The sequence below is a fragment of the Peromyscus maniculatus genome, chromosome 14 (genome assembly GCF_049852395.1).
Source record: "Peromyscus maniculatus bairdii isolate BWxNUB_F1_BW_parent chromosome 14, HU_Pman_BW_mat_3.1, whole genome shotgun sequence".
Taxonomy (NCBI): Eukaryota; Metazoa; Chordata; class Mammalia; order Rodentia; family Cricetidae; genus Peromyscus; species Peromyscus maniculatus.
The window spans coordinates 85,413,657-85,430,464 of NC_134865.1; the positions used below are offsets into that span (position 1 = coordinate 85,413,657).

A 16,808-nucleotide genomic window follows, 5' to 3' on the forward strand; every position below is an offset into this window, starting at 1 on the left:
AGTCAGTTGCTCGTACTGGGTCCGTTGGTCATCAGGGTCTGGGACATGTAGGGTGTTTGTTTCCCCGGACCCAAGGCCCAGATTTGGTCAAGAGGCTCAGAGAGAGGTCTGTGGGTCCCTGGGTCCTCTCTTTGGTCCATATCTTCAGGAGTTCCAGGATGGAGTCAAGAAGTAGGAGGGCTAAGCAAGCCCCTAGTGGGAAGGAGAAATGGGATGGGGGGGGAGTAGGGGGGAGTGGGGGGTTGTTCCTGGGGACTAGCAAGGTGGAAGACAGGATCTGGCTGGCAGGATTTCTGGCTCTGCTGCCCTACAAAATGCACTGGGGCCAGAATTCCGGAAGTCGGTGACCCTGGCCTGAGGAAGACCGGCAGCAGTCATGGGCTTGGGGCGCTCACAGACGGGGGTGTTAGCTCTCAACACTTGATGCCGAGGAAACTCGCAGGTACCCCCACTCCTCCAAGGATAGAACTGGGGAGGAGTCTTTGGGCGCAAGTGCACCTGCGGCCCCCTCGGAGCCTGCACTGGCTGTCTCCACCCCGCCCCCACTCATCCCAGTGGTTTCTCAGGCTGTTTTTGGAAGTGGCGGCGCTTACACTAGTGAGCCTCGCCCGCCCCTCCTTCAGCACCACAGACAGGACCGCGGCGCCCCGCCCGGAATCCGATGCTTCGTGCTTCTGTGCAGCGAGGCCGTTGCTATAGAAACGAGGCAACAAAGGGAGGCGGCGCCGGGAGGCGGGAGGCGATGGGGGGGGGGGGCGTCCCGCGGGCTTCTCGCGCCCCCTCCTGCCACGAGCCAGCCGGGGCGTCGGGGACTGGAGCTGGGGACCCCAAGTCTGCTCTCCAGCTAGAGGCCACGACGTTGCCATGGAAATCCCTGTAGAGGCCACCTCACTGTGGGGTAGGGGGCGCCAGGCCCTGCCCCTCCGACCCTGGCAGGTGCGCCCCGCCTGCCGTGCGCCCAGCTGCTGGCGTCCCGGGGGGCGGGCTCCCGAGGCCCCGCCCGGGTCTCGGAGCCAATGGACGTCCGGGGGCGGGCGGGGCAGGCGCGGGCGGCGGCGCAGAGACGAGCGCGGGTGGAGGGCGCGGACCGATCGAGCGCACCGACCATGGCCTCCAAGTGTCCCAAGTGTGACAAGACCGTGTACTTCGGTGAGTATCCACCCGCCGTCCGCCTTCGTCTCCAGTCCCCTGGCTCAGAACCACACCCCATAGTGTACACGGATCCGGGTGCGCAGCTACGGTCTTGGGATGCGCGGCCGGCTGGTAGCAAAGCTCGCCACGCTGCCCACGAGGGTGCGGCCGGAGGCTCGAAGGTGGGGCTGCGCCGGGCAAGGGAGGCCACCTGGGATCCTGGAGAGGCGGTGGCGTCGGATGGGTTCAGAAGCGGCCAGTAGACACTGGGCGAGGTACGCAAGTCCTGGTCTGCCGGGGCCAGGAGCACCCTCCCGGCCAGCCGCATGTTCGGCTCATCGCCCTTCGTCAGTGGCACTATTTGGGGCGGGATCCAACGAAGTCGGACGCCTGGGACTGGTCCGATAAGATCCTCTGGGTCCCGGCATCTCCGCCTCAGTCTGTGGCTGCCTCCCAGCCTGCACATGGGCCAGTAGTGTGACCCGGGGTAGTGAGTGACCCCAGTTCTCACTCCGACCTCTGCCCAGACCGCTGGACCAGGTCTGGGATCCGCTGGGATTCCGGATTCAGTCCAAGCGGGGGCGACCTTGGCCTCCGCCTCTTACATGCTCCAGCTTGCTCCCTTTCTTGGCCATTTGCCTCGGCATTTTCACCCGGGGTGGGGCACTTGTGACACGTAGGTCTCTGTGAGCTTGAGAGTGCACTAAATGACCAGGACCCTGGCCTCTTGGAGGTTAAGGCCATCAGGGAAGGAGGCAATAGTATGCAGGAATGTTTGATTGGTTCCTGCTAAGGTGGCCTCTGAAGGCAGTCACCTTTATCAGGCATCCCTGATCCCTGAACTGCTAACCTCCCGGGGCTATGCTCCTGGTTGAGCAACTTTTCCAGGGTAGCAGTGTCTGCCCACCAAAAGATAGACTTCTGGCTTGAAAAGACAGGGTCCCCTTCTATGGCCATCTCTGAAGAGTAGTGAGTGTCCAGTGGGCTTTTTCAGCTGACAGAAGGAGAGGAGAGGCCACTTTTGTTTGTTCCCAGAGGGGAGGGACAGGATTTGGCTTGGAGTTATTCTGGGTGGCCTGGAGCCAGGGGTTTCCTGTTGCCTCCAGGAGGGGACAGATTGCCTGATTTCAGTCCCTTTCCTACAGAGGGATGTCTGACAAGTCTCAGGGTGAGGACAGTCCTCAGGGCCATTCTTCATGACTTTGCCCCTGGCCAGGCAAGCTCTGAACTCTTTCGGGCCTTGGCCAAGAGGCCACCCGGAAAAAAGCACTCTGCCTGCTTGGGCGCCTCTGGCTCTCGGAGGAAAACAAAGGCTCCTCACAGTCAGCTGGCTTCTGTCCTATGGGAAGGCAATGGGGAGGTGGGGGGTGGTGGTGTGTCCAGAATGCTGCCCTTTCCACCCAGCTAGCCTGTGCTCTGGCAGCCCACATCTGAGTAAACTCTAGGCCAAAGCCTCCCCCCCCTGCTGTGAGACTGATTTCCCTCCAGGTACATGTGGCCAGGTAGAAGACTATCCCCGGCCCCCCCCCCCCCCCCGGCCCCCAAGCTATTAGACCCAATCGATGCTGTATTCCCAATTTACATCTGTAATGGGGCCATCGACCCAACGAGTGAGTCTGAGGGTCAGTTTCCTGCCCCCACATGGCCCACATCCCAGAGCTGGCCAGAGCAGAGTGGTTTTGGCAGCCTTGGGCTGCAGCTGCCACAGCCACTGATGGCCATCCCAACAACCTCCTTATCACTGTGCTGAGAGAGGATGCCAGGCCGGCGTGGGAGCCAAGCCTGCCTGCTATCCAGGTAGCTCTCGCCTATTCTGGCTTGGACCTAGCAAGGGCTCCGGCTCACCTGTGTCTTAGTATCACAAAGGGAACTGAGGGGTACTTAGTTCCAGGGCAAGGGTCTGGGGGATCCTGGAGGACGCCCTGTCCTGACCATGCACAGCAAGTTAGAGCCGCAGAGAGCCAGACTTGGCCGCATGGAGGATCCAGGCTCGCTGCCCAGCGGCAGCACCTCCTGGGGCAGGAGTGGGGGGGGGGGCGGGGGCGGGGGGGGGGCAAGCTCTCAGAGTAGGCTGTTCTCCCTCGCATTTGCCAAGGGTATCCAGAGGAGGCTTGGCCCCAGAGGGACCACTGGACCACTCTTGAGAAAGGAAGGCTAGAGAGCTGTTTCTTCTATCCTCAGAGTAGCATGCCAGAGCCAAGCAAGCATAACACCCCTCCCGGCTCCCTCCCCCGCCACTCTGGCCTGGCCCCTTCCCTTTGGAATTCCGGCTCTGCTCTCAGCTCGGGCCCTTCTTCCTGCCCACTTCTCCACCCTTTTCCTGCCTTACTCCCTTGGGGAGGCCCAAGCTTCCGTCCATTGGGATGTGGCTCAGCAGTCATAGCCCTGGAAGTGGGAGGCGGCTGGGGGGTGGGGGGTGGGTTGGTGGTGCAGGAGGAGCAGGAGGCTCCACAATCCTCAGCTGCTGATCACAAACCTTTGGCGCCAAACTGGCAGCTGGAGGCAGTGGGTGGAGGGAGGGCTCAGGGCTTAGGATAAGGGAGCCAAGTAGGGATCCTGCCTGGCGGCTCTGCACAGCCAGGACTGGTGGTCCCTCGGCCCGTGCTGAAGGTGAAGGGCTTCTGTCTCAGTGGTGGGGCTCTGTGTGAGTCAGGTGTCCGAGGAAGGAGCAGGTATAAACAGGTGCTGTCTGCAGTGAGGGGTTAAACCAAGTGCATGGGCTGAGACCACTTAGGCATGAGCAAGGAGAAAAAGGGCTCCTGGATGGCTGAGGGAGTCTCTGTGAACAGTAACCTAATCTTGGAGCCACCACGGGCGGGGTGGGGTGGGGTGGGAGTAGGGCGTGACGTCTACCGGGGGGTGTGACCCGGAGGGGGGTGGGCTTGGGAGCTTCTGGACTGCAGGAAGAGGAACAGGAGCGCTGCCCTGACCTCCTGTGACTACCCACAGCCGAGAAGGTTAGTTCCCTGGGCAAGGACTGGCACAAGTTCTGTCTCAAGTGTGAGCGCTGCAACAAGACACTGACCCCTGGGGGCCATGCCGAGCATGATGGGAAACCTTTCTGCCACAAGCCCTGCTACGCCACACTGTTTGGACCCAAAGGTAAGCGGGGGTTCTCAGCCAGGCCTGAGCTCCTGTGGTGGCTGGATGGGGGTGGGGCCCATCTGCTCCTACCTCCCCTTCCTCCTACCCTGGAAAGCCGTGGAGCAGCTTTGGGTGAAGTTCTGTGTGAGAGATGGGGAGGCCGTCGAGGCCTCCAGCCAGTAACCTCCAGCTGACAGGCTTGCCACCTGCAGGTGTGAATATAGGGGGCGCCGGTTCCTACATCTATGAGAAGCCTCTGACCGAGGGCCCTCAGGTCACTGGCCCCATCGAGGTCCCTGTGGTGCGAACTGAGGAGCGGAAGACCAGCGGACCCCCCAAAGGTCCCAGCAAAGGTGGGATAGATCGGCTCTGGGTGGGGGCTAGGTGTGGGTGGCCAAGGGCCACCCTGACCCTGAGCTTCACACCCTTCCAGCCTCTAGTGTCACCACGTTCACCGGGGAACCCAACATGTGTCCTCGCTGCAACAAGAGGGTGTACTTTGGTAAGTGACTCCCTTCGCCCCTGACTCAGGAAAACTGTGCCTCGGGGGGCCTGGGGGTCACCGCCCTCACCATCCTCCTCCCTCCCAGCCGAGAAGGTGACCTCTCTAGGCAAGGACTGGCACCGGCCTTGCCTGCGCTGTGAGCGCTGCTCCAAGACGCTGACCCCCGGAGGGCACGCCGAGGTAAGGGCTGCGGTTGGGATGTGGGAGCCAAATAGGTCTTCCAGGAGGAAGAGCATACTGGAGCGAGGATTCAGGAACTGGTAGGGTGGGGGCAGGTACCGGAAGCAAGGAATTCTGCGGCAGTGGCGGCCACGCTCCCTGGCCTGGGGTTGCCCTAGGCCATACGGACTTGCGCTCTGGCCACTAGAGGGCAGATTCGTCAGATGTTCCTGGGAGCTCTGCTACTCTGTCAAAGTGAGTGGGCCTGCACATGACCTTTGAAGCCTAAGATCTCAGGGAGGCAGACTCCTACACTGTGAAGGTCTCACTGCGTCTTCGGGGGGACGTAAAGGAAGGGGCGGGGGAGGAGTCTGTGCTCAGCACTCTCTCTATGCTGCCCCCAGCACGATGGCCAGCCCTATTGTCACAAGCCCTGCTATGGAATTCTCTTTGGACCCAAGGGTGAGTATAGTGTGTGTGGGGCGGGGAGGGGGGTAGAGGACCTGGGGATCTCTCTCCTTCCCCAGACCCCTGTTTGTTCCTGCTCGGCCACCCCAGCCACTTTTCTCCCCAGGAGTGAACACCGGTGCTGTGGGCAGCTATATCTATGACAAGGACCCTGAGGGCACCGTTCAGCCTTAGATCTGCAGATGCCGCCCTCCGGGTCCCCTACTCGACCCTGAGGGAGAGTGACCTGCTGCCTAGTCCTGCCTGCCTCAGCGCGTCTTGCCTGCAAGCCCCAGGGCCTCAGTGGCGGAGGAGGAAGCCTCCTGGGTAGTCTCCAGAAGAGCCCAGAATTGCAACCCTGTTTCTCTGTGTGTCACCTCGGCGTGCCCTGTGTTTCCCACTGCCCTCTCTGTGTCTGTGGGCCTCCCGTGTCCCGTGTCCCCGTGTCCCTGATAGCTCTCCGAGGTGGCTGCCCTATGATATCGCTGTTGCCCACACCTGCCCACCAGTATTATTTATGCTCTGCTTGCCGGTGATGGCCATGAGCTCACAGCATTCCCAGGGTGGCAGCCCCCTGTAAGGAGCCCTCTGCTGGTTCCCACACTACGCCCTACCTACCCCTCACGTGGTTCACAGCTACGGAGACTTTTGCTGTCAATAAATGGTTTGGTTTGAGGATTGCAGGACCTGGTGTCTTGTGTGTGTGTGTGTGGGGGAGGTGGGGGTGTATGAACCCGAGACAGTGTCCCTTTGTCTCTTCACAGATGTTCCCTTTGTACTCCTGGGCCCGGTATTGGTAGGGATGGAATCCAGACACATTTCTGAACTGGAAAGACTGACTTAGGCATCAGTGGCCACACTGAAATGTGTGTGGGGAGCGGGAGGGGGCTGCTCTGGGCAGAGGTGAGGAGGTGTCTTGGACAAAGGGGTCCAGATAACGGGACAGGTGGGATCCATTGAAGACATAGATAGCTCTGAAGCATGTAGATGATCCCGGGGATGAGCCTGGGACCCTGGGATACAGCTCTAGGCACCGGAGTCTTGGTGTGTGAGGTCTGACTTGAGAACAAGCAGGAGCCATGTGATAGGGCCTGGAGACAGGTGACCAGAGAGGTCTTGTGCAGAGCGAGGAAAGCTGGTGTGAGCTGGGTGGGACCTGAAGTGGAGGACAGCCTAGGACTGGGCTGAGACGTCCCTGAGAGGTTAGGGGTGCAGTCAGACCCCAGTCTGACCAGGCAGAGCTATGGCCATTTCCTGCTATGTCCACAGGGCAAAGCTTTGGACCACCTTGACTCGCCTCTAGTGGGTGGACCAGGAACAGAATGAGGATAGTCTGCGAGGCGAGGGTCCAGGGATTCATGGGACTGGGTTTATAGTGAGGTAGTGAATCGCGTCTTCTCACGTGGCCCAGGATGTGGGCCTGGAACCCCCTTAGACAGTGGGTGCGGCCTTCCTCCACTTGCTTTTCCCCAAATGCCCACTAGACGGCGCCCCTGTATTTCAGCTTGGCGCTTTGGGGGGACCATCGTCGATCGGGCGCCCCATCTGGTCCTGCTCCATACGCGGTCCAAGCCTCAGATACCTAAAGCGTTTGGGGAAAGTGGCTCCCAGATCTGGCTACTGCCATAGAGCACGAAGCCTTTTCGGGCTTGTCCCTGGCCTCTTGTCCAGCCCTCTAGGCCATTGACCCTGGTGTGTCCTATGGGTAAAGTCGTGTCCCTGGCCGCGGAGCATGGGTCGGCTCCGGTGTCTGGAAGTGCCCCCCGCTCTCCACCCTCGCCAAGGGGAGGTCCAGCAGGTACCTCCCACCAAGACTCCGCTTCTTGGCTGCACATTTGGGATCGAGCTGGGCAGCTCGCGCTCTTCCTGGTTGGCGATGCGTGGGGGTAGAGGGAACGATGAATTGTCCGCCCTCCGGAGCAGGAAGACTTCTCAACCCGCTCGGCTTGGAGGAAACAGAGGGGGAGGGGCCCGGGCGGGGGCCCTCCCCAGTCCTGAGCGGGACCTTTGAAGGAAAGAAGGGGACTCCCCTGGCTGGGCCACGAGGGCAGGGGTCTTCCCGGGGCAGATCCGTCCCCGCCCTGCGGCCAGCTTTGCTATGCCTCAGAGGGGCGGGGCAGGATCTGGCCTTTTCCTGCCGGGGAAGATGACGCTGCGTGGTGTTTGTTTCCAAGGAGTTGTCGTGGAAACGCGGCGGCGCTGCGACTGTTTGTCTGGGCCTTGTTGCCAGGCGGTGTCCACTGCATCACCAGGTCGCGCGTCAGTGGCACCGGCTTCCGATGCACCCAAGATGGAGGAGAGAATGGAAGTCTTTGTCTCCGGCATCCGCCCTTCTCTGGGAGAGTGCTCCGAGCTTCTCTCTCCCAAACGAACACCTAGACTGGGAGATGGCTCTAGACGCCATCTGACCACCTCACCTCATTCCAGATTCTGCCAGCTGAGTCCAGGACACCACAAGGAGCCTCACAGCACAGGCTACTCTGCACAGTTTAGTTGTGTTCCAGGAGTTCCCGTGACACACTCTATCAACCACGCACCACCCACCTTTCTGGCCTTGCTGTCCTCTCCAGCCAGGGTCCCCCAGCCCCTCTCTGGACCCCTACTGGTATGCTCAGCTGGACTTCTTTGTGGGGTGCACAGCTTATGGCTCTCTCTCCCCACTTCACTTAGCCTTAGATCCTCTGGCCAGCATTCCAGACCCCCAGCATCCTCCTTCCTGCCTTGACTTGGGTCTCTGGGGCCCTTCTGCCAGAGTCTTCCTCAAGCTCCGGGCTCCCCGCGGATCCCATTTATCTCAGGGTCTGGCCGGTCCTGCTCACTGGCTGCGGGCTGACGCCTGTGGGCATGGTATCAAAAGAGCGCCATGTGCTAGTGCTCTGACTACTGAGTGGGTGCAGCGCAGGCTGGCTAAACGCCCAAGGTGCCAGGTGTGGGCGGCCCTTTTTCCCAGGGCCAGGCTGGCCGTGGGGGTGGGCTCCGGGCCATGAACGAGGCCTCAGCTGCTGCTTTGGGAAAGCTGGAATTCCAGGCAGTTCTGCCTGAGCTTTGGTTCCAGGAAGCAGTCCCTAGGCACGGGGCCCAGCTGCGAGGAAGGCAGGGTTCAGGGTACCCCATCTGACCAGATGATGGGTCCTAGGTCGGGAGTGCATACTACCGCTCTACCACCCCACCTCTTGGCCGTGCCATGTTACTTCTGGAAAAGGAGGAAGCTAATTGCTGACCACCTAAACCTGAGGGTCAGAGGAAGGGCAGGGTTCAACCCCCTCTCACTGGCTAACCATCCCAGCAGGCCCACCCTAGGGCCAGATCTTATGCCAGATGGGGGGTCCCTTGAGACACGCTGCTGAAAATAGGCCCTGGGAACTTGTAAATGTCCTCAACTGGTCCGAGGGAAGGGAGAGGGAGGGTGGTGGGTGGGCCCTAGGGAGGCCTGGGCTGTGTCTGAGTGTGCTCAGCATGTTCTCTGAAGTGTGTGCTGGCGGGATATGCACCTGAGAGCAGAGGACATTGGGCAGGCTCAGCTGGCCTCCAGCCCTTAAATGAACATCTCCACACGTGACTACACTCTTAGGTACCAGCAGAGCCAGTAGTAGATAAGGGTAGTTTTTGCCACACTGCAGAGGCCCTTCCCTGGGTTGTTGACCTTTCCTGATTAAAGCGGGTACTGAGACTCCTCCGTGGTCATCAGCCCACAGGGCTCACCCCTACCTTCTCTGGCTGGCCTCAGGGTGTGGCATTCTAGCCGGTGGAGGGCGCATAGGTGTGTGCAGAGAAGGCTTGGGCAGACACACGACGATTCTGCAGCCTCCCCTCCCCCACACCCTCCATGCTGCCCCGTACAAGCAGTGGGGAGCTCTGTGTGGGGCCTGTCATGCTTGTACAGAGCACCCCAGGCCTCCGCTTGGCCTGATAGCCCTGGTCGGTTGTCCTCCTCCAGGACTAGCCTGGGATAGAGGAAGCAGGTGAGTGTGGAGCTGGACCTCAGGGAGCCTGGCAGGACCGGCACCAGCTGAGCCCCACTCAGCCCAGAGCTGGGGTGAGGGCCAAGGCTAGCAGTCTGGGTAGAAGCAGCATCAGGGGAACATTTGCTGACATTATGGAAGCTTTGGAAGAGTTCTTGTGGTGTGTGTGTGTGTGTGTGTGTGTGTGTGTGTGTGTGTGTGTGTTGTTTATTTTTGAGTCAGTGTCTCATTTAGTCCAGGCTGGCCTTAAATGTTTTTATGTAACTGAGGCTGACTTTGAATTCTTGATCCTCTTGCCTCCACCTCCAAATTCTGAAAAAGAGTTCTCAGGCCAAGAGCAGACTCGTGCCTCAAAGTCTTTTGGTGCAGCTGGGGGGTGGGGCAGGTAGAGCTTTTCTTTCTTTTCCTTTCTTCTCTTTCCTCCTCCTCCTCCTCCTTCTTTTTCTTCAAGACAGGTTTCTCTGTATAGCACTAGCTGTCCTAGAACTCACACTGCAGCAGGCTGGCCTCTAACTCAGAGATCCGCCTGCCTCTGCCTCCCGAGTGCTGGGATGAAAGGCGTGCGCCACCACTGCCCGGCTGGGGTAGAGCAGGTAAAGGAAAACCACCAAAGCCGTAACTCAGGTGAGAGTCCAAGTAACCTTGAAACGTTTGTTTATGGCAGAACACAGTAATTATTTCAGACAGACCACGAACAGTTAGTTTCGACTTATACCTTTTTCAGTTATTTTAGCTTATGTTAAGCTTGTTTAAACATTAATTATTCTGGTTAATACATCTGGACCACGGTCAAGGTCATAGAAACCTCAAATGTGTTTCCAAGGTAGACACAACTTTTGAGGGACTACAGGGCTGAGAACGGAGAAAACAAAGATGGTGTTACCTCATTTTCCGCTTCCTCCCCTTCCTTCCTCTCCTCTCCTCCTCCTCCTCCTCCTCCTCCTCCTCCTCCTCCTCCTCCTCCTCCTTCTTCTCTCTCTCTCTCTCTCTCTCTCTCTCTCTCTTTCTTGACAGAACCTGGCTCTACAGACCAGGACATTGAACAGGTGATCCTCCTGCCTCAGCCTCTGGAGTGGCCCTAGCCCATCACAGGCCTGTGGAACTGTACCAGCTGTGTATGTCTTTGTCTGTGTCTGAGTGGATATGTCCAAATCGAATGTCTGAGAAAACTGCTGTGTACCAACAAAGAAGACATCCGCCCTTGGCCCTTGCCTTGGCACCCCTCCCATGACCATGGAAACAGGAAACAACATTAGGGAAGGCCAAGAAGACTCTGGTTTTTTTTGGGAGGAGGGTTCCCTAGTGCAGGGTTGGGCCTGAATCCAGGAAGGAGCTATCTCTGGGGTGGGGCAGTGGATGGAAGGAACATGGCCAGGGTCATTGACCAACTTGCCTTAGCAAGTGTCTTTTGGGTGGGAGGTGGGAAGGGCCTGTCAAGGAGTCCCTGGGTGCAGCTGGATAGAAGCATGGACAGCCATTTGCTCTGAGGCCACACACATGACCCTACTAGAGCCATCCCACAGGACATCACCCCCACAGGTACGCCTGCAGGCCCGGGGTTATGCATGTGTGTCCAAGCACTCAGCCTCCTGCACACACCCTACCAGAGGGAGGCAGTCTGCCAGGTGCCCTGTGCCTCCACCCAGTGCCCGCCCCTGGCAGGCAGTAGTTGGCTTCTTCTACGGATAGTGAGGTAGTTTGCTTTGTGTGTGGCCAGGCCCCAGAATCTGTGATGACAGACACACCACCCTTCTAGATGGTTCTTGGCCTCCCTGGTCTCCAGAGCCTCTGCTCATTCCCACCCCCCCTTTGCCGCCTCTCTTCTCAGTAGGCTAGGTCAGGAGCTATAGAAGTTTGGACCTTTTTTCAACAAGTAGGCAAGAGAATGGGAGTCTCTCCTTTAGGACGTGTGCACCCCTGCTCTGGAGCCCCCAGCCTGTAGTAAAGGGTCTTCAAAATGTCTTTGTAGATCTGGGCATTTGTGGAGTCCCAGTTTGGGGCAAAACTGTGGCCTCGAGTTAGGGAGCCCTGGGAAGAGGGTAGAGAGTTCTGGGGGAGGAGTGTTTGTACCTGGGGGTAGTCCTTGAAGTGTGGCTTTTATATTGGACACATGGCGCATCAGCAATCCCACACACAGCTTGGGAGCTCTGATCCCCACCCCAGCCAGTAAGATAAAGGTACCCTAGATCCTCGCCACAGGGTCAGGACTGAAGACTGATAATGGTAGGCGAGTGTGAACAAAAGGCTCTGTCGGGGCTGAGCCCAAGACACAGGGTCCCTGAGCATTGTCAAGGATGGTCTTCTGAGCTGCCAAGAGCGGCCACCGGGCCTGGCCTGAGATGAGGTCTTGTTTTTAAAGGAGTGTGTGAAGGGCAGCCGAGGACTCTGGTGATACGGTGTGAGAACGCCCGGCTAACAGCAACCACACCATCAGTGTGTTAGGCAATGTTCAGAGCCCAGCCCCCATGGAGGCCTGAATGTAGTGACCAGGTCGGTCTGCAAGTCGGCAGAGCACTCTGAAACCCAGGTTCCCTGGGTCAGTGCAAGCGCCCCCGCCCCCCACACTTTATTTACTACTGTAGGGGTAGTCCAGTCTCTACCTGGTACCAATCACGGCTCAGCCTCTTCCTTAGCTGGGCGGTGGACTTGGACCGCTGATCTCCTTCACCCAGAGATAAGGACTGTTCTTCTTCATCAGGGAGGCGACCTGGGCGTGGCCTCGCCCTGCGTTCCTTGCCTTGACCTCTATTCTCCAACCTCGAACTGATGGGTCCTCAAACTTAGATTCTGAAGTCCCTGCGGCAGGAAGGGCTTTTCCTGAAGTCAGAAGTCCCCTCTTCTGAATTCCCCTGGTGAAGTTGTGGCTGCAGTCCAGTCAGCTGGCAAAGGTCAGGGTGTTCACTTGCGTCTGGCCAGGGTGGACCTGCTGGCGTCTGCGTGGGTTAGAGCTGGGAAAGGCTGGGAGGGGTTAGATCTACAAGGCTGAGACTCTCTGAATGCTCTCAACTCTGTTTCTCAGAGGAGGCAGGGTCAAAATACGTGTAGAATTTTTGAATGATGTTTTGCATCTATCTGCGCTTGAATTTACTTTGTGTGTGTGTGTGTGTGTGTGTGTGTGTGTGTGTGTGTGTGTGTGTGTGTGTGTGTGTTTTGAAACAGGGTCTCACCCTAGAGACCAGATTGGCCTCACCAGTTTTAGTAGGACGGGCAATCCCACCACGCCCGGCTTTATCTGAACTTCAGAAGTTTCTTGTGCCCACCCCGGTTCCTGCTAGCTCTCGCAGGTGCAAGGAGCAGGGTGACCCTGATAGGACGCTTCTTCTTTCGAGGGGAGGACCCAACGTCCGCTATTCAGGACCGCGGGCTTGCCCTGCCCCAGGCAGGGGGCGGGGCCTAGGCCCACAGGAGCTGCCCGGCTCCTCTGAGGGTCCCCAGAAGACCCAGCGCCCCGGCATGGCACTTGGCCAGTTTGTCCTGACAGAGGCGAGCATGGGCCAGATGACCATTCTTGGCCAGTTGGTCAGGATCGGAGATCCCAGGGGTCCAAGTCCCGGACTCAGGGGGCGGGGCAGGGGCGGGGCCTTAAAGGGCAGGGCCCGTAGGGTCCCTGAAAAGCGCGGACCAGGCAGCCGCCACCCAGTCCAGAGCCTACAACCTACTTCATTCTAATTGCAGCCGCTTGTGCAGGACCAAGTTCCGCCATGCCGAAGTGCCCCAAGTGCGACAAGGAGGTGTATTTCGGTGAGCATGCTTGGGTGTCCCAGCCTCTCTCCACATGCCCGCGGGCGCACCCCAGGCAATACGCGGAAGCGTGGCCCGGAGGCGGTCAGTGCTGGGTTGTTCAGGTGGGCGGGAGTGCCTAGAGTCCCGAGCATCGCCTAGGATCGAACCCATGGACCTTGTCCGGGGCGTGAGGGACAACTTGGTGCTAAACGGAACCGACATCTGTGCCCACTCGCTGTCTTATGTTTTGGGGGTCGGTCTCCTAGTCTCCTTGCCTCTGGGTCTCCAGGTCTCCATGACTCCCATGATTTTGGGTCTCCCCCTCTCTCGGTGACCCTCGCCCCTGGATCCGTCTGTCTCTCCGTCTGTCTCTCCCCCGCTTCTCTCTGCGTGCCCTGGGCGGGATCCCCGCGGGATAGGAAGGAACGCAGGACTGAGGCGGCCCCTCCCAACGCTAAGTAGAAACAGACGCGGAAAACCACGTCCGGGGGTGCGATCTCCGGTGTGCTCATTTTCGTGCTCTTCGCGCGCCCTAGGGCTCCCCATAAGAGGGTGTTTGATTAAGTCCCTTCGCCCCCGCCGTGGAGAAGGGTGAGCTCAGGTTCATTTAGCCAGCCACCAGCACGGAGGTCGGAGGTCCTAGAGGACTTAACCCGGAGGACCTAGCCTTAGCTCCTCCAGACTTGCCCTCCAACACCACTATGCCTTGTCCCTCAAGTCTGAAGGCGTCCTCCTGTTCAGCCCTACAAGCCCTCGGGGGTCACATCCCTGTGGGAGCGCTTGGAAATGCCCCCACCAATGAGCTGGGGTGGGGTGGGTGGCCCACTCCTTTAGTCCCAGCACTTGGGAGGCAGAGGCAGGAGGAGCTCTGTGAGTTCAAGACCAGCCTGGTCTACAAAGTGAGTTCTAGAAGAGCCAGGGCTGTTACACAGAGAAACCCTGTCTCAAAGAACCTGAGGTGGGGGGAAGAGAAGAGAAGGGGAGGGGAGAGGAGAAGAGGGAAGAGAGAGAGAGAGAGAGAGAGAGAGAGAGAGAGAGAGAGAGAGAGAGAGAGAGAGAGAGAGAGAGAGAGAATATCCCTCCAGTAAGGCGACCCTTCTGGTTTGAGCCGCAGGACTGGCTGAGAGGACCAGGGGTGCCTCCTCTATGGAGCTCAGGGGCAATCTGGGGACCCAGGGTGGGCTGCCACATTGAGAGGATGAAGCCTAGCTGTGTGTGCAGCAGAAGAGGGCGTCCAGGGACCCCAGGGTCTCAGTGGGTTTGTGCTTTTGCAGCTGAGCGAGTGACGTCCCTAGGCAAGGACTGGCATCGGCCCTGCCTGAAGTGTGAGAAATGTGGGAAGACGCTGACCTCGGGGGGCCATGCCGAGGTAAGGGACCGCCAGGGGCCAGAGGGAGGAGCAGTGGGGGGCTGGGATGGCAGCCCCCCCCTCATCTTCTTCTCCTTGTAGCATGAAGGCAAGCCCTACTGCAACCATCCTTGTTACTCAGCCATGTTTGGGCCCAAAGGTATGTGGTTGGACCTCTTCCCAAACGGGCCTCCCATCTCTCCTGGCCCCCTCCCCCCAACCCACCGATCTCCTGTTTATTTATTTTTTTTTTGTTTTGTTTTGTTTTCAGGCTTTGGGCGAGGTGGAGCTGAGAGCCACACTTTCAAGTAGACCCAGGTACTGTAGCTCCATCTCCAGTCCCACCCAGTCCACCTGCCTGCAGGATGGGCTCAGCCCTAGTGGAGTAAATAACAGAACCTGGAGATGTGCTCACTTTTGTCTGTTTCTCCTTACAGGTTGTGGAAACCCTCTCTTCCCGCCCAGGCACATGCCAGGCCTTAACCCCGGACAGCGGGGGGCTCTCAGTAGCCCTTCATGCCCTTAATAAACCTGATCTTTTGGAAGACCTGTGTGCTTGTCTACCAGTGTGTGTTGGAGGGGAGCGGCCGTGGGAGCCTCAGCTCCAGGCCTGATGCAGGGCACTTGCTTTTTCTGCTGCTGCTGCTGTGGACATGGCCGCCCACTATCCTTTGCGGGAGCAGGAGTTCAGGTCTACCGCTAACTTCGGGACCCATGAAGCTCCTGTAGCCCTTAGTGGTTCTGGCCTGGGGTGACAGGGTCAGCAGGAACATGGAGCCTGGGAGTGGGTGGGGCTGGCCACAGTTCAGAGGGTGAATCAGTGGGAGCTGGTATGGTTCCCTTTTTGAGATTCTTTCGGGGGGGGGGGGGGAGTTGTGTGGACTTCTTGCCTATGCCATTTCCACTTCCTGCAACCCCACCCTGTCCCCAGAAGTGTACCCTGGTGGATGGTCTGCAGCTGCTCAACGGATACCACATCCATATTTGCCCCCCCCCAATGCCCTGGGTGGCCTGGTGCTCTAGTAGAAGTTGAGGGCTGGCTCTGTGGTACTAGGAAGGGCTTTCTGGAAACTCTTGTAGAGCGAGGCAACCCTCTGCTTCCCCTTCCCCCAGGCCACTGGCCATCCAAGACCCTTTGGGACTTAACAAGGCCACAAAGGTCTCGGCTGTGAGTGCCCGGTGGCTTTGCCTGTCTTAGTCTTTGGCACCTATACTGCAAGAACGAGCCTGATAGGCTGTTGGTAAGTCCTGTAAGTGGCCTACAGTGAAGTGCGTGTGTGCGTGTGCGTGTGTGTGTGTGTGTGTGTGTGTGTGCGTGTGTGCGTGTGTGCGCGTGCGTGTGTGCGTGTGTTACTGGGCGACTCTGGAATCCCAACAGGTAGAGGCTGTAGTGCTTTAGGGGACAACAGTACGGAGCAGAAGAGGTCAACCTGAGATCTTAAGAGTTTCCTCGTGGGAGGGGTGTGAGTGTTGGGACAGACCTCCAGGTCTTGGGTGTCCAACAACACCCGCAGAGGACCTGCAAGAGACGCGTGTGGGAGAAGGGCAGAAGCTCTCCTTGCCCTGTTGTCTCTCACCCTGGAGGACCCTGTCTCCCTCATAGTCGCAGCCCCCTGCACCCAGCTCCACGTCTCCCAACTGGGGCATCCGTGGGGTGAACTCTCAGCAGCAACCCGAGGCCTGTGGGAACGAGCAGATCAGGCGGGGCAAGTGCATAATATTGCAAAGAGGCTTGGAGAGGCAAAGGGCTCCTTAAGGGTGTATCCGGAGTTCCTTGGCACCGTAGCCAACACTGCGCGGTCTTTTGTGTTTAAGGTTGCAGCACACTGCGAGTGTGAGGGTGTGCAGAAGCAGGGCCGAGACCCAGGGCGGCAGGAGCAGGTAGGGCCTAACTGGGCTTGGCCATTTGGCACCAGCAGCCCTAGCTGCTTGGCAAGGGCCCAGGAAGGACACCCCGAGGCAGGATAGCCGAAGGCACCCGGATGAGCGAGGAAAAGTCTGCAGCAAGATGTCATATGAGGGGGTAAAGCGGGGAGCAGGAGCACAGGGGAGGTTAAGGTAAAGGTGAGCCAACGGTCCCGCACTTCCGGGGGGCGTGGCCACCCTGCCGGTGCGGTTAAGGGGGCAGGTGTCCAGAGTCCTTTGCCCCTCCCTCTCACCCCAGTTTCCTCTTCCGCGCCGCACCCTCTCCCTCTCCACCTGCCTCTCTCCCGGCTTTATTGAGACGTAGAGCACACATAGTACTGTCCACTGTCCCAGTCATTTCTGGTGACATCGAGTGCACAAAGCTTGGCTTGTGCCCGCTCGAGCGCACAGGCCCCCGCCCCCACAGTCCCGCCGGCGCGTCCCGGGATCCCCGGAGGCGGTGTCCGGCCTTTGTCCGGCCCTCCTCCACACGCACAGGAGCATTCACTGTGCCCTCTCGTCCCCGGTTTCCTACAGAGGCTGT

General features: G+C 59.0%; 2 protein-coding genes and 1 long non-coding RNA gene across 3 annotated transcripts; 2 read left to right on the forward strand and 1 right to left on the reverse strand.

Annotated features, from left to right (window-relative positions):
* The first annotated feature begins 989 nt into the window (after positions 1-989).
* Positions 990-6,009, forward strand: Crip2 (cysteine rich protein 2). Its single transcript, XM_006988019.4, has 7 exons — positions 990-1,149; positions 4,081-4,233; positions 4,428-4,568; positions 4,649-4,717; positions 4,806-4,900; positions 5,284-5,341; positions 5,454-6,009. The coding sequence occupies exons 1-7, from the start codon at positions 1,017-1,019 to the stop codon at positions 5,519-5,521; spliced, it is 717 nt and encodes a 238-aa protein (XP_006988081.1). The 5' UTR covers positions 990-1,016; the 3' UTR covers positions 5,522-6,009.
* A 664-nt stretch (positions 6,010-6,673) lies between these two features.
* LOC121822505 (uncharacterized) lies at positions 6,674-7,264 on the reverse strand. The gene is made up of 2 exons (XR_006063676.2): positions 7,129-7,264; positions 6,674-6,908 (listed from the first exon to the last, which is right to left on the reverse strand). It is a non-coding gene; the product is annotated as an uncharacterized LOC121822505 (long non-coding RNA).
* A 5,605-nt stretch (positions 7,265-12,869) lies between these two features.
* Positions 12,870-14,904, forward strand: Crip1 (cysteine rich protein 1). The gene is made up of 5 exons (XM_006988020.4): positions 12,870-13,029; positions 14,286-14,380; positions 14,462-14,519; positions 14,631-14,677; positions 14,797-14,904. The coding sequence occupies exons 1-4, from the start codon at positions 12,990-12,992 to the stop codon at positions 14,669-14,671; spliced, it is 234 nt and encodes a 77-aa protein (XP_006988082.1). The 5' UTR covers positions 12,870-12,989; the 3' UTR covers positions 14,672-14,677; positions 14,797-14,904.
* The last annotated feature ends 1,904 nt before the right edge of the window (positions 14,905-16,808 follow it).